Raw genomic sequence first — 16,569 nt, forward strand, 5'->3', positions numbered from 1 at the left:
GCAACAAAACGGGATTTCTTCTGGTTGAGTCGAAGCTCGTTTGTTAAGACGTCAAACTGAGACAAGGAAGTTCTCTGGCCTCTTCCTTCTGGGTTTGGGTTTAGGGGATTCTGTCTGAGCATCACCAAGTTTTAACAAACCTACAAGTTGCCTTTCATGGGAACAGTAACTTTAGGGCTAAACCCCAAACAAGTTGTGTTTAGATCTTCAACTCCCATTAATATTAAATGTCTCCTAAATATCTGAGATAAACATTTGGAGTCTGAGACTGATAAACCCTATTTCAGCAAAAACACTCACTTATAGACTTACTGCCTCCTATTACCCCGTTCTACTTTGGTATATTAACTGGACACAAAATATTAAATTGAATAAAATTTAAAAATGATTTGATCCATTAAAAAAAGAAGAAAAATGGAAGAAGGCATGTTTTGCTTTACCGTAGGCAGAGTCAGCTGCTGATTCCTGGTTTCGTGTTGTGGCCAACACATCAGCTGCACAAAAGATAAAACCACCAGTCAGCTTTCATAGCATTAGAAAGGTCAGAAAACTATTTGAACCCACTTTTATGTGTTTTAATTATAAAAATACAGAGAAAAACATTCATTTAAATGCTCTAAAAGCAGCACTTTGCAATTATCTTCACAGTTTTTATGCATGTTAACATGGTGCAAAACTGATGGAAAAAACTACTAAAGGCTATCTTTATTTTGCAATTATAAACAAAAAGTTAAACATGCAATAATATTTTTAGCAAAATAAATTTTAACTAGTAGAAATGAACAAATTCCTGTGTGCTCTGACTTAGTGAAACAAAAAGGTGCAGTTTCCAAACATTCAGGATATGCAACTGTTACAAACCAATAGGATTCGCTTTGGAAACTAAAAAAGAACAATCCCAGCTATTAAACAGAACAGATAAAAGAAAACTAAGAGCCCAAAAACGTTGCTTTAATATAATATATGGTCAATCTTTCAAACAAAGGAGAGGTAGGACGCAAAAATAAACACACAAACAGTTGGGTCTTGCAAAAACATTTTACTTTTAGAGGATACTGAATAATTTGTTGTTTAAATAATTAACTGACAGAACTTGGTCCATTTGTGACTAGAGTAGAGACAGAGGTAATGCCCCCAGATGGGGGATATCATAAGTACAGCTGGAGAAATAGCTGGAAAGCGTAGCGAGTAAGTGGGAGATGATGGCCATTACACTTAGAGAAGTGCTGTATTCCAGTGGGTAAAGGGTAGGGCAGACAAAATATGACGAATTCCACACTGAAAACTGAAATGTGTTTCTTTGGCTCCACTAATGGCTTAGAATTTTTCCAAAAACAAAAGACTGAATACTAAACCAGACAGGTCATTTTTTGTGTGACCCAGATTTTCCAATTAGGTCTCAAACTAGGATGAACTCCATAACTTGGATTGTAAAATCCATGGAAACAAACCCCAGGCTGGGTTTTAACAATCCATAACCTTTACACCTCTACAGCTCATATCATAAGTCCAAAAATCGTTACTGAGGCTTTAAAAGAACAGATTTATCTTACTGTGACAGTTGTCGGGGTAAATAGAGTGGTCGCCCTCTATATCCTGTTCGAACCCGGCTCTGCAGAGAAAAAAAACAACAACAGAAAACAGCATTTATAAACTAAAAGCTTCACACACGCACACATCAGGCACGGCTTTTCATTTTGTTATTTGCCTTCGGCTAACGCTTATCAGGAAACCCATCAGTGACTTTGCATCTATAAAGACGAGATAAGACGTTTAATTAGCTTATCACTTCTACTTCATGTCCGAGTTTTTATTTAGTTTGAAGGCCAAAGAATTTCAGAGGTCAAAAGAGGTGAAGCAGCAAACTTCTTCACCTCCTCTTTGTCCTCCAATTAAATTGAAAAAGGTGAAACTCATCCAGACAGGAGACAGGCTGTGACAAGAGGTGAGCATGAAAAACACTCGCGCTCACTGTCAGTGGCAGTAAAGTGAAGCGGCCTATATCTGAGTGCAGTGGCAGTAAATGAAGCCATTTACCCTCGTCTGAATGTCTGTCTCTGGGTCTGAGTCCCTGTTGTTTACCGAGCCTGTCTTTCTCACCGCCGACACTTCCATCTGACCTCCAAATCAATTTTTAAAGGGACTACAAATCAGGATTTCACAGCCACGGAGCACAAAATTACTTCCGTAAAGCAAAGGTGTCTAAGACTGGAAGCTTTGCTTTATTTTTACTGTTTTCACAGGGAAATAAAAGTCATTTACCTGTTAAAAACTGAAAGATAAAGAAAAATAAGGACAGATAGAGGTGAAACCTTATCCTGCTTTATTTTCCTCTAGCACACAGTTGACATCCCACCAATGAAGTAGTATCGATTAGACTGATGTGAAAGAACAATGGCTCCTGCTGTTGAAACTGCAACCATCCCTCATGTTTTGTCGCTGGCATTTTATTTTATCTCGATGTTTTACAAATAAAAATAAAAGCTTTGAGAAAGTAGAAATGGGATCATAACCGTCTTACTGAATAGTGTCAGCCCACATTCTGTATGGGAAAAAACAAATTGTACATCTGTATAAAAGAAAACAGTTAAAAACTCTTTAATGAGCTGCAAGACTATTGCTGCATAATGTTTTCAATCCCATAATTTAATTAACCCGCCTTTCTTCTCCTCCCTTGTTTTATAAAACTATCCCTCCTCTAGATCCGACTTCACTAATATCTCTGAGCCGTATTTAACTCCTCTCGCCTTGTTTTCATTTTACACCCCAGCAGATTTCCTGGTGTGATGCTGCAAGCGAAAGTCTGCGGCTCAGCAGGCTGCACTGCCAGAACAAGGGTGAGCACAAATGCCCAACCGCTCACCAAATGTGTTGAAGAGAACTCAGTGCATGACTTGGAGTCGTCATTCAGTAAGCTGTATGGACCAGTCTGAATGCAATGCTCCCTCCTGCCCCAGAAAAAAATTTACTATCAAGCAAATGTGACACAATCTGTGAGATTTTTTAATGGCTATTCATTTTGAGTTGGAGGAATTTAGTATATTTCTTCACATAAGGATCCGTCTAATTGGAAACTAAGCCTTAATTCTGTTTGAGAAGTAAAACAAATAGCAAAGTGTCTGGGATCATTTCAAACCAAACGATGCACTTTGGGTTAAAATGTCATTCTGTAATCATACAACCTGTCAGATATTCCCTTCCCTGCCATTTTGATGCTTCTTGTGGCAGTCATGAACATCTGTGTATGTTATGTCAAGGTCTCTGGGCAACTCTGCACATTGAAAATGTATGTAAATGGCTGCAACAACAGTTGCAGCAAAGATACTGTACCCTGGGCATACGGAGAACGTGATTTCAGCACAGAAACAAGCTGAACTCGGCACAAAATGCACCTCTAAGATGCATGCATGCAAAAAAGTGAAAAGAGCAGAGCAAAACGGCTGAAGGTTTTACTGGAAATCTCTGGTGCTAATGAGTTATTCTATTTTACTGAAGAACATCTAAGATGGGTTTGGTTCCAAAGGCTTGACATGAGCTGAGAGTAAAATAAAATCAGATTAGAAATTTAATTTAAAAAAATCTTAAGTTTGACATGAACCCAACGTCCTGAACATTGACTTTGGGTTTGTCCTGTCTCAATTATTCATTCTATCATCTTATGGGTCAGATTCTTTGTCGTGGATCATTTTTCTCAAAATCTGAAAAGTACACACAGTCTACCCTTCTAAAAAAAACAAGAAAAAAAGAAAGGGGTTGCACGCATTCCTCTGTGGAGAGACCTGCAGGACCCTGAAAGCATTTGGCAGCCAAGCAGACCACAGAGTTGCCCAGAAAGCATGAAATATACTGTTACTAAGATGCAGCATATTTACACTTCCTTTAAGCCTTCATTAAATCTTAATTTATTAAACGTATATGCGCCAGCAGTGAACTTTAAACTTTGATGGGCTATACATTTACATATGAAGTCCTCAGCATTTCTTAGTTGATTAACTGAACATCTCATTTGATTACTCAGCATGTGAACCAGAAGATTTGTCTGCAGTAAAATGTGTTCAACAAACTTCAGAATGGAGACAAACATGATTTAAAGTTCATCTCAGAGTTTATTCCACACGCAGAAACTGTGGCAGTAAATAGAAATGAAGTTTTCTTCAACAGTGTGACTCTCCTCCTTACATTTCCTTTTATGTTCTTTAAGTTGTTCGTTGATACTGTATTTACATGACTGTACAATAAACCTGCATTACACATGCACAAAGTAAATTATGTAACAGATGAGAAGTGGAACATTTAGAGCCTATTTAATGAAATGTAAAAGCATAATTTTAATTTCCTCCTTTCATGCACTCCACTTCATAGCACTGTACCTCATATTTGCTAACTCGTCCACCCCCTCAGCCACTCAATATTTATCTCCCCTCATTGCTCGTTTTCTCTCCTTCCTTCTATTGCTGCTTTTCAGCTTGAGCTTCATTTCCACCAGCGTGGGCTGAGCTGTAAGTGAGGAGAAAAAAGGAGAGAACAGGAGGAGGTCGATGCAACGGTGAGCAGCTATATATCCCAACCGCTCTCAGGCACCTGAACGCCTCGTTCATGTAGCGGGGAGCGACTCGGAGGAGGGGATGAAAATAGACTCGGTTGGAAAAGACAGCCAAGTTATCAGACGCCGGCGTCGCTTACATTGTGATTTCACGTCCGCGGCGTTGAGGCTCAGCAGTGGAGGCGTTAACGCATTTGAAAGACTGTGAAATGTAATTGCGATGGATGCACGGCTGCGGGAGTTTACTGCTAAATGAACATTCGCAGGTTGTGTGTACTTCAATTAAGTTATTGAGACTTTATTGAACAGCTTGAGGTTTACAGGCAAACAACTTCATTTGACACAGAACAGCTCAAGTCTTTGATGAAGCTTTGAATCAAATGAATGGAGGAATATATTTCAGGTCGTCTGGTTGGGTATAAATAATATATCACATTTTGCAAAACATGATTCAAATTGGAACATCATTGTTACAGGATGTGGACCAACTTAATTTCTACGCATGTAAACATCTAATGCAGCCATAAAGGTTTATAAAACAGAACTTGCATCATATATTTTGAGACTAGACCAAAGGTTTGCTTTAGATAAAAACTAATCCCCTCGTCATCAGAGGGAGGTTACAGAAAGAGTTTTAAGACAGCTGTGAAAACATTGACAGGTCGTGACCAAAGACAGGACTTCCCTTCAAAAATTTGAAGCAAACATTAAAGATAGAATATTAAAAAGAAGGAAGCTCCTCAATATGAGGTTAGAAGAGGTTATTAGACTCAGCGGTAAGATACTCAAAGTCACTGCATGTGACGAAATAATGTTTTTTCCCCTTTGGGTTCTGGAGGCAAATAAAGACACTTAAATCATCGCTGACTAATTTAGAGGCTGTCTATTCTATAATATGACTCTGAACTCATAAAACCAAAACACAACTGGCTCCAATTTTAACAAATGCTTACTCTTCATGCTGGCAGGAAAGATGACTCTTTCCATTTCACCTCTCCTTCAATCTACCACCTCTCTTCTAAGACGGCTCAGTTTTTTGAATGCATTTTCTGTTCCGGGCTGATGTTATGTAAGACGTTACACTCTTCCTCTTCAGCTCTTTCTATTCTTACTTCATCATCCTTCCCTCCACGTCTTTTTTTCTCCCTGGAGGAAATCTTTTACTCATCAGCAGAATTTTGCGAAGCTAAACTCACTTCAGCTTACAGACAGTCGAGCAAAACTCTGAGCCGTAGCTCTGCCCGTGGAGGCTGTTCTATATTTATCCTTCAATCAGCCTCACTGAGGTCAGCCTGAGCAACGTTTCTGTACTTGGTTTGATTTGATAAGACCTCAAGTCATCATTTCATAAGACAAAAATGTACTGTGTGGTTCGACATTACTAAAAAGCTCATGGCATGTTAATCTTATCAGTAAGATTTTGACATAAAAACTTTTTTGAAAAAAGTCATAATGGCTGAAATACATCATGTTTTTATGCAAGCAATTGAAGGTTACTAACATTATTACATTTGACATATTGGTGCTAAATTTTATTTTATTTTGTTTAATCAAACGCCGAAAAAGTATGGAAAAAACCACTTTATTGCAACTACTTTACAGCAACGAACAGCAGGTGTCAGAATGCATTTTATAATAACATTTTAAACTTTAGTTAATGTCACATGACACTAGGGCATTTACACGTCCTTTGAAGTAGGAGACTTAGTCATTCTCACTTGCTCCATTAAACTTTAGTGATGAGCCTGATATTTTGTTTTGCTCGTCTTCCCTTCACCCAGATGGGGATGCTGGAGATGCAGGACAAGGACCTGCGCCTGGACTGGAGTCTTGGGAGTCTATCTCTGGAGGTGGAGAGCTTGATGTTAAGTGAGGCAGACCAAACGCAGGACGAGTGGGCTGTTGTGACTTATATTGCTGTGATGTGATGCTAATAGAGGATAATGACGAAACTTGGACAAACTTTCTTCCCCTGCCTTGCAGAGTGTGGAAGACAAAACTGAAATCGGAACAGAGCCTGTAGCCCTCAACTTCTTCAGTTTGTCAGAAAGCTTTAACTCATTATGAGGTTTATTGCAGGGAATAACAATTGCTTTCAAATTATGTACAAATCTTAGACTTAAGAAGCATGCATCAGGTGGTTTTAGTAAAACTGCAGTCACTCTCTCACCTGGGAACTCATTTTTGTTGCAGTTTGCTGTTGCTTTAGTCCTCCTCTTTCTGCAGTTCACTGTTTAAATAAAGCTTTCATCTCATCTCAACATGCAGCTCAGTGATTAGTTTCATCCTGGTTCTAGTGTCAGTTTACCATTTCTCATCTCAGAAAAAAGTGGTGATTGAATCTTTTTTTCTAAACCCAAGTAGTAAACACTTCCACACAAATTATTGGTCAAATTAATTTGATGTCCAATTAAATAAAATGCACTTTTAGAAAATACATCTAACACACAAAATACATCTAACACATTCGGATTAAAAAAAAACAAACTGCCCTCGCTGAAATGAGAGATTTCAGAAATCAAACATTTGTTGCAGTATTCACACCTCTCTTCCACATGCAAACTGAAAAAAAAAGATTTTCTATGTTTCATAAAGTGAGATATTCATAAACCGTTTTTGTGGACCCTTTGTGATTGATAGTCATCCAACCATTACTTACTTAGAGTCTCAATGGTGTGGGGAGATTTAAGTAAAGCTTCAGCATTGATTTCTTGCACATCTGATACTGTAATACGCAGAATGTGATCTCCAGCTAAGCCACAGATTTATTGCACATGCAGAAAAGTCTGTGGCATTAGCATGTCAACTGAGAGAGGCCAGACATACCGCGAATATGTGCCAATGCTAAAGTGTTTTCATAAATGCTTACGAAATGTTGCACAAATTAATTTTATACACCATGCAGACGCTTTGTCTACATTAATGAAGATATAGTCACTGGGAAAGTTGAATGCTTGCATCATAAACTGTGTATTGACAATTGAGATTGTGAGATAATGATTTGGTATGTCATCACATAGCAATGCACTGTCAATTTTACACCCTTGTCCCCAGTTCACAACAGGAGGGTCCGTCAGAAACAATATTCTGATTCATAGACATAACGGGGTTTAATCTTTTGCTGGATTTCTTCACACCTGTGGAAAATTTAATTTTAGGGTTACAGGAATATCCTGTGTTGTTTTGTTTGCTCGATGGAAACTTTCGATTGAATCTGCCTAAACCACAAGCAGCAGATTCAGAAATAATTTAGTGATAAAATACTATTTCATGCTTTAAAAAAAAAGCAATCAGGTGATTAGTTGCATCAGTGGTTTTGCTTTGGTAAATTAGGGTGGTGACTTTTTTGTAGTCACAGTGGCGACTTTTCCTTCAAAGAAAATTAGAGCCTGAATAGATTTGAAAACACTCAATGTGGTTTGCTTAATAAAACAGTGAGACGCCAACTGATTGAAAACCAAGCCCTGATTTATAATTGCAGAGACAAAATAAAAAAGAAAAGCACAGAATGAAAATAAAACAGCTCTCCTGAATTGTCTGTCTATATCTGTCTTGCTTTTATTTCTTCATCCCTCAAGTGTCTGACACAGATATTGCTCTTGTTTTGTAATTTTCCGTCTCGTATGTTTTGCCCCCTTTCTTCTTCCTTTCCGCATCTTGCATCACAGCTTCGCTTCCCCCTCAGTTTCCTTCCTCGCCTCTTTTTCATCTCAACCTGCTCATCCTGTCCATTTTAATCTTCCTGCAGCGTCTCCTCTCTGCTCCATCCCCACTCCTGTCTGTATTAAAAGCTATGAGCCGAGCGTCTTTTGTGCTGCCGCAGAAGATATTGTTTCCTGTGTCTGTGGGCAAATGGACGATTCTCTGAAGTTAGCAGAAAACAGTGTTTTGACTTCATCTGGCATTCTTTTTCCAGATGAATTGTAATGTCTCATTTCGAAAGTAAATGAAGCAGACCAAAACAAAACTGCCTGCCAGCTTTTCCATCAGCGCTGTCATTTCAGCAGAAAGGAACCCTTTCCTTCGGGTTTATCAAGCCCAAAGGAAAGGATTGATGAGGCTCTTAGAAACACTGTGGACATTATTCTCTCACAGCCTTTGTTTCTCAACTGTTTCACAAAAATTTATTGCATATCTTTACAACTTTAAAAGGATTCCAACACTAACTACAACAAAAAAAATCCTCTATTTATTTCAACAGAGGAAGAAGATCTGATTTAGCTTCCAATATACAACAAAACAAAACTCTGAGTTCAATGTTGTTTTAAACGACTTTGCTGTGAAATATTAGTAATTTATTTTCCATTTTTTTTTAGCTTAAGATGATTCACCATGTTTTTCTTCGCCCTAGAGATGAGAAATAGGTGTAAAACGTTTGCTTGCAAATACGACCATGAAAATGTTTCCACAAGGCTGTACAGTACTTAAATAGTTTACTTTAGTGCAGTTTTACTTCGTGTTTCTACATGTTTAAAATTTTTACAACTGAAAGAAGCCAGACGCATTGGAAAGACACATAGAAGAGGAATGTTTCATTTCAAAATGTTGAGGTTTTGAATTCTGTCTTTCCTTCTAATTTATAGGTAATTTCATGTAGATGAATCGTTGCTTTGCATCAGAAATCACATAATTTATTCCATAACTAGTTTTTTTTTTTTTTTTTTTTGCATATTTGGAATCAGTATCAAGTTTTTTTTCACCTTTTTATCCCAAACACTTTCTGTGAATCACTGATGTCACCAACAGTGGTTTCCCATATGACCAAGTCAGGCATAGTTCTGCTTTTTTACTTTTTAATTATAGATTGGATGAAGTAGCAAGCACTCTATAATGCTAACAGTGTTAGCTTAAATGAGTCAAGTTAAGCTAGAACATCTCCTGCAGATTTGAACATGAGCTTCAGCAATGCTGAGACTTCTGTTTTTTTTTAACTCCAGTGTCCATTTTGAATTGGAATTAATGAATTTCTCATTTGTGTCCATCGACTGAATACTGTGAACATGACTAATATATGTGCAAGCATGCTCACCAACTACAAGTATAGATTTATGGATTGACCTTTATTTCTCTGCTGACCACAGATAAGCTGTGAAGCACCAAGTTGTTATAATAGCTCCCTAAAGACATGGAAACCTTTACGTAAAAGCCTGACTCAAAACTCATTCCCTGTCATAATGACATGATCTTATTAGAAACGCCAATCATGTGTCATATTTTCAGCATTATCCTAAAGTAATATAACAAACTCCTCAAATTCAAGGAGAGAAAAACACGGCATCTGCAACTGCAGTTCTCAAATCAGAAGCAAATATATTATCATTTAAAGTATGTTATCAGAATCATAATGCTAAAGAGTTTTTTGACAACAGAAAAAAATAAATAAAACAGCTTTTAATTAATCAAAACAAATTTTAACCAACTGAGTGACTTGTGCGGAAAGCTTACGTCTTCCTTTGAACAAGTGCAGATAAAAGTCAATGAGTTAAAAGACAGGCGACTGGCCCCTCTCTCCTCGCATCGATCCATGTCAGGAGACGGATCAAAAAGATGGAGGCAAACACAAAGAGCTGCCAGCAGAGGAGCCAGATCAATACTGGGATTATGTATTCCTGCTGGAATATTTGTGTTCGACACTGATAATGTTCAGTTTTGATAGAAATATTGGTGTGATCAGACTGGCTTGATGTATATACAAAAAAAGAGCAGAAAATCTCAAGTCGAGTGCTGCTGTAGATCTTATGGGGCACAAAGTGCCTCAGAGATGTTCAATGAAACCCAATTTCCACGCTTCGTTCCAGCGGACAGCTTTTCCCTTAAATTGCATGAAAATGCGGCATAAATATTTAAGACACGGTCATTTCACTACGAGCAGCCTGAAATCCATCAACAGAAATTTCTAAAAGACGCTGCTATTCTGTTTTGACATAATACAAAATAAAAAAAAAGAATCAAAAGTAAGGTGACTGTAATGTGGATCTTCATACGAGGGAACAAGCTGACCTTGTCAAATTATACTGGGCCCCTGACAACTCAGGGGACTTCAGTAGCAAGAGTAAACACTGTCTAGACGAAGAGATGGTGAGAATATGTGCTGCGAATGAACCGAACAGAATGAAAGGTTTCACTGTGGATCATCTATACGTCTTTAAATCTTTTAAATCGAGGGTTATAATAAAAAATGCAGTCTACCCATGATGATATTGGGTTTCTTTATATATAATTTGAAGGACGGAAAACTGGCCGTCCCGTCATAAAGAGAGAAGTTCCAACTACAAAGCACAGCATGAATCAGCGTTATAGTGAACCCAGTAATTTTAACCCAAGAACTGTTCCTAACTAATATTTCAAACAATTTTCAAAAGAACTTCACAGTTTTAGGAAAACATTCCAAAATTATTGTTGCATCTTGTGATGCCTACTTTGACATTGATTAATCCACATTTTCCTCCTTCCTCTTTCAAATTCAAAGGTTTTAAACGTGAACGCATTCAGCTTCAGCTTTTCACTACAAAACTCCTAAGAACGGTTGTGAACAGCGTCCCCTGAGGGCAAAGAGAAGCACTGCTGTGACGACATGCTGAAGGGCGGGGGTCACAGAAAGGCTAGAACCTTCTTAAAGAGACAGGAGCCCTTTCAAGGCATCAGATTCAGCTATGAAGTCAAATTTCTTTTAAACTGTTTTTGATACTCAGCCGTTTCGTAGTATGAAAAAAGCGGCACCATGTGCCTGATGCAAGGCAACAAACTGGTGACATATTACATATTTTATGATGGAATATTTTGTGCATTTTTGCCTCATTCCTTGCTTTGTAGATGTCCAAGTTCAGCATCATCGATTTGGAAACCTGTAGAGGCTCTCCTTTAGGAGATTCTGCAGACTCCCAAGTGAATCAGCTCAATTCATAACACTACATTTATACCAAGAAATTCTCACCTTAAGATAAAAGCCCACTGTTTGCACATTTTATCGATAGTCCCAAGCAGTACAAGGATTAGAAATACACGCAGATATGCACAAACAAACAAACTCAGCAGGCAGCTTCTAACTTGTGAAACCCAGTGTTTGTGGAACCTCTCAATCAATACCTTTTAAGTGTCGGGTAACTCGGGCTCACGATGCAGCACGTCATAACATCGATCTGTGGCTATTGGATTTTTTTGCCATTCCTCCAACCCTCCGCAAATCGAACTTATATTATTTTCACGTATGTCTCCAGAGGAAAGCCTTGCTCTAAACCTCAGGGAGCAACTAAGCACCTGCAACATTCTGGTATGTAAATATAATCAGTCACAAACGCGGTGAAGTGATCAGAGACAGACACTGAACATCAGTAAGCTTATTATCAAGACTGCGATTAAACTAATGAACTCAAAACCACCTTTGGCTACAATAAATAAAAGCAAATTGAGGTTAGGAGGAAGAATTAAAGAAGAGTCCCATGATTCTAAAAAAAAGTATAAATATGAGCAACTTATGACTAAAGCATAAAATTAGTGACACTAAGGAAGGAGCAAACATAATCACATTGCTTTGTGGGATCAGAAACTATTCTGCTTTAGTCTTTAGGTCTGAGTTGAACCCTGTATTCATCAGAGTTCAGAGATTTTCTCTCAGCATCCATGTACAGCTGCACCAGCAACTCCCACCTGTTCTGAAATCAAGATGCTTCTTGCAAAGGCAGCGCAGCAACGACAAAGGTTCTCATCTGTAGATCAGCAGCACAGATCAGTGATCAAAAACCAGCCGCACATAAATGACTGGAATGCCAGCCATCTGCCAGGGACGGGAAGCTGAGGAAGCGATTTTTCAGCACCTGGTGCAGCGTCGACTGAGCGAGGCTGTGTCCTCGGATGATCAAAGTTCCAACTCTGGGAAATTTTGTTCAAACTCAAGAGTCAAAAAGTTGCCCTGGGTAAAATCAGAGAGCTGCACAGCATCCCCATGTGAGCTTTATGAAAAATGATACCGTGAGGCTTGGGAAAATGGGCAACTTCTATAGCATGCATTGCAAATGTAATTCCATTTGCAGTTCTGAAAATGGGTTTAGACTGAAATAAAACTGATATTTGTTTTAATTTTTATTATAATAATGTCCACAACTGCTGATGATTACATCAACAATACAGAAGCTCTGACTACTACTTACTGTAATCCACTCTGAGCTAATATTTGGATTCATTCAAATGTAGTTTGATGCAAAATAATACATTAACTTCGTGTGTAGAAATTAAATTATTGCCAGTATTGACGACTGTGATGAATCTAGAAAAAAAAAATGCATTTTGGAATTGATTTTGAATATTTCGCAGGTATCAAAACTTAACTTAAAGGTTATTTAATTATTTACCATTTTTCTATTTAAATTTTCTGCTAAAAAAATAACTGTCAAATTAAGCAGCATGAAGGAAACAAATGAAAAATGGAATTTCTAAAGTCACAAAAACTCTTTCCAAACAAAACGTCTGGCATTTGGTGGAGTCACCGAATGATAAAATGCGTTCAAAAAGATTTGTGGGAATTCACATCAATATATAAAAAATAAATCCCTTTTGCATTTGCTTTATAATGATGGACCTCATTATGAGGTCACTGAAAGTACAGAATGCTCATTAATATGAAAAACCAAAGCTAATTAAGAGATAATTCAAGAATCATCACCGTCAGCAGGACAAATTGCTTATCAGAAAGTCAGAGGCTGAGTTTGTTTGTGACTCAATAGCTTTCTGACTACGGCTGATTTAGACCAACATCACTCTCAGAAACATTTGTCCTCATTGCACTTTTACATCCTTTCACTTTGGCATCACAGATTTACAACTTTCAGACGTACGGCCTTTTTGCTGGCAGGGCTGACGGATGAGCAGGACCTCCAGAGCCTTATTGGCCGTCAGACTGACGATAACAGGAAGAACCGGGAGACACGACGGTAAAAGAAAGATTACAAGGAACTGGAACATACTTGAAGCCTGGTGCCATGTTGGCGCATGTCCCGGTGCGAAGCCAGATGCAGTAAGGGTCACGAGAGGCCAGGCAGGTTCTGGAGGAAGAGATGAAAAGGAAGATGAGGGGAATTTATTGTTATTTGGGGGTCCAGTGGGCTCCATTTTCTTTTTCCTTCATGATGTTAAATTCACACAAGCTGAGAGTCCTGAATTAAACAATTCAGGACTCCCCATTTTCCCATAGCACTGATCTAATTTCTTCATTATCACACAATAAACCTTTGTTACTTCTCTGTGTGTTTTCATTGATTCACCTCATTCTGCTCATCTACAATGTTTAGATCTGTGAGTCAACACTGAAATCTCAATAGTTTCTAATCGAGCCAATAATGAACAACATGGCAAAAATACAAATTGTGAAAGTCAAATCAAAGCTTAATTATTGCAAATATCCTAGATACAGTTAAAAAAAAACAACCCTGAGAAAATACAGCAAAACATGTAGACCAAGGAAAATATTTTTTGTGTAATTTTGCCAAAACGTATGATCCAAAAAGTATAACTTAAGAACTGAAAAAAAAATCTATTTTAATTTACAATGTAGAAATAAGTTAAGCAAAGTGGAGTCTTTTGGGGATTTAAGATTTAAATCTCACTTGTATTCTGTCTGTTTTGATATGAATAATTGATAATCAGATTTTGTTGCAGTTGTTTGTATACGAACACGACCGACAGAAAAACTTATCTTCTCTTTATTGTGTACATTACAATATCCTACTTTAAAGATAAAAGTTGATGCTTCAAAATGGCCTTTTGACAGTTGTCACAAAATATCTCTACAAGTCAGATAAACAAAGACGTGTTCAAAAACAGACCTGCATCAAGGACACATTGATAATATAACATCCGAGACTCCCTTGCCTTTTGTTTAGAGACAGTGAGCTGTCACACCATCTTTTCATGCGTTTCTGAAACACACAGACAAACACGCTTGTGACAGCAGCTGCCATCAGGTAGCCGTTTCAAATCTAGCAGACCCTCAGTAATGCAAAAAACAGCTGCCAACAACTTGCACGTGTTTACACATCTAGTCTCAAACGCGTTCATCCATTACCAGTCCACTTTTATTCGGGCTCTGCCCATCAATCACGCACAAATGCACAGTGGCACAATTCACAAGCAAAACACAGAGGCGACACGGCGGCCAGCCAAAACAGCAGTGTAAGTATTTACCAGTGCTGTCAAACAGTCACATCGCAAGTCATTCTGAATAAAGAGAGCAAGTCCCAGCAACCACAGGATGAAGTCCAGGCAAAAATGAAGAAAAAAACCTTTGTTTTCAGTAAAAAAACAAGTTCAGGTTCAGGTAAATTAATGATACCGCAAGCAAAAAACAAAAGACATAAAAACTAAGAGACAAGCAATCTGAGTTCTAAAAATGATCAACAATAAAATGTGCCAAAACAACACATCGAAGTCCATACAAGACAGGGAGAGGACCAACAGTGTATATCATCATTAACCAACCATTAAATGAACATTTAATGGTTCAGATCATCAACCTTACAGTTCCAAAGTGGGTCCAACAACAAGAGCTAACCAGTAGGTCAGGTAAATTTATGGTGATAGACACATGATCAATAGTATCAATAACATGAAAGAGTTTTAATTTATTCCACTGAACTGTGATCCAGAGCTGCACAGCATTCTGGGAAATGTAGGCAAAATAAAGGCTTTAGCCACTCAACCGCTCACAGCCAGATCAGCTGGGTTGGTGGCATCAACTCACTCGCTCTTTGGTTACCTCGCAACAACCAGTTGGGTAACTTGCGCAGCAGCGGTTCAAGGTTTTGCCAACGTGCCTCACAGCTGTTTAAAAATAGTAATAACAAAAAAACAAGTTTGACTGTTTCAGATATTTAAAACAAAAAACGATTAAGAATTGATATTGCCCCATATGGAATGCATATATACGTTTTTCAGTCATATTGTTCAGCAAACGTACATTTTCCTCTCGTTTCCACCAGATGTAAAACACTAGGCAACCTTCTTCTGTTGCTCCAGGTACAGTTCTGATGCAAAATGTCTATATTGGTACTTTCGACAATAAAAGGGGTCCCACATGTTCCAGGCTGCATTTCAATTCTCTCAACTGTAGCTGCATTTGGCATGAGATTGTTCTTCCATAAATGTTAATAGGCATCATTTAAGGTTGCTGTAAACCAAATTTACCCCATATATTCTTCATCAACAATTTGATTCATTACTTTGAAAGCAGACTCGTTAGTTTTTCCAAATCTGAATCTCAGTTGGGTGTAAAAATGACAGTGAAACCGTTGTGCGTTTGACTAGCAGCAAAGCGTGCGTGGCTTTGCGTGATGGAGTTCCAGCTGGTGCAAGCCTCTCTTTGCCACTGCAGCTGTTGCCACACCAGACTGGCTGGCTTTCATTCATCCTGCTCAGTGATTAAAATGAGCCTGATTAACACCAATGTGGGTGTGTGCATGTGTGTGTGTGTGCACATGCATCCCTCTAAAGTGATGAATGTGCTCTAATTTGGGCAGTGAGCTCTGTTCTTTTCAGCCTAATGAAGTCTATAAATAAAGTTCTTTAATGTTCATATTTTACGATTCAGATTTCCCCCATTATTACCCCGAATGCACATGTGTTTCTACAATATTTATTATGCTACCAAATTAGGCTTGCCATTTTAATAGTTAAATAGATTTGCAGCTAACAAACTTGAGACTTTGTTAAACTCATTCTTCTCATGTAATTTTTAAAATACATTTTTGATTGAGTGTACTTTTCCTACAATTAAAAATCTGTATGAAGCCATTAGTTTTATTCTTGTTTCCTTACTTTTTACAGGCTCCATGTTGGGTGCAGCGACTAAGTGGTACTCTGATTACACAGCTGGTAAAAGCAACAAACAGTGCATGATGGTCCTTGTCCAACTCCAGTCCCAGAACCCTCCTGTCCTCCTGACCCTGAACATTGCACCTGAGCACACGAATAAACAGAAAACAGAGCATTACTCTGAAACCTGGACACATCGTTCAACGCCAGCGGTAAGGCGGATT

At 38.2% G+C, this 16,569-nt stretch overlaps 1 protein-coding gene across 4 annotated transcripts in view; it reads right to left on the bottom strand.

The window, feature by feature from the left end:
• The window catches only part of LOC129353281 (semaphorin-6D-like), a 146,423-nt gene that overhangs the window by 20,733 nt on the left and 109,121 nt on the right, over window positions 1–16,569 (bottom strand). For all 4 annotated transcript variants that reach the window (XM_055022553.1, XM_055022552.1, XM_055022551.1 and 1 more), the window contains exons 16-19: window positions 16,349–16,489; window positions 13,504–13,581; window positions 1,554–1,612; window positions 441–494 (exon numbers count right to left, since the gene is read on the bottom strand). In XM_055022553.1, the coding sequence (XP_054878528.1) occupies window positions 441–494; window positions 1,554–1,612; window positions 13,504–13,581; window positions 16,349–16,489 (332 nt within the window). The remainder of the gene's footprint in view (window positions 1–440; window positions 495–1,553; window positions 1,613–13,503; window positions 13,582–16,348; window positions 16,490–16,569) is intronic.

The sequence above is a fragment of the Poeciliopsis prolifica genome, unplaced genomic scaffold (assembly GCF_027474105.1).
Source record: "Poeciliopsis prolifica strain line A6 unplaced genomic scaffold, Auburn_PproV2 SCAFFOLD087, whole genome shotgun sequence".
Lineage (NCBI taxonomy): Eukaryota > Metazoa > Chordata > Actinopteri > Cyprinodontiformes > Poeciliidae > Poeciliopsis > Poeciliopsis prolifica.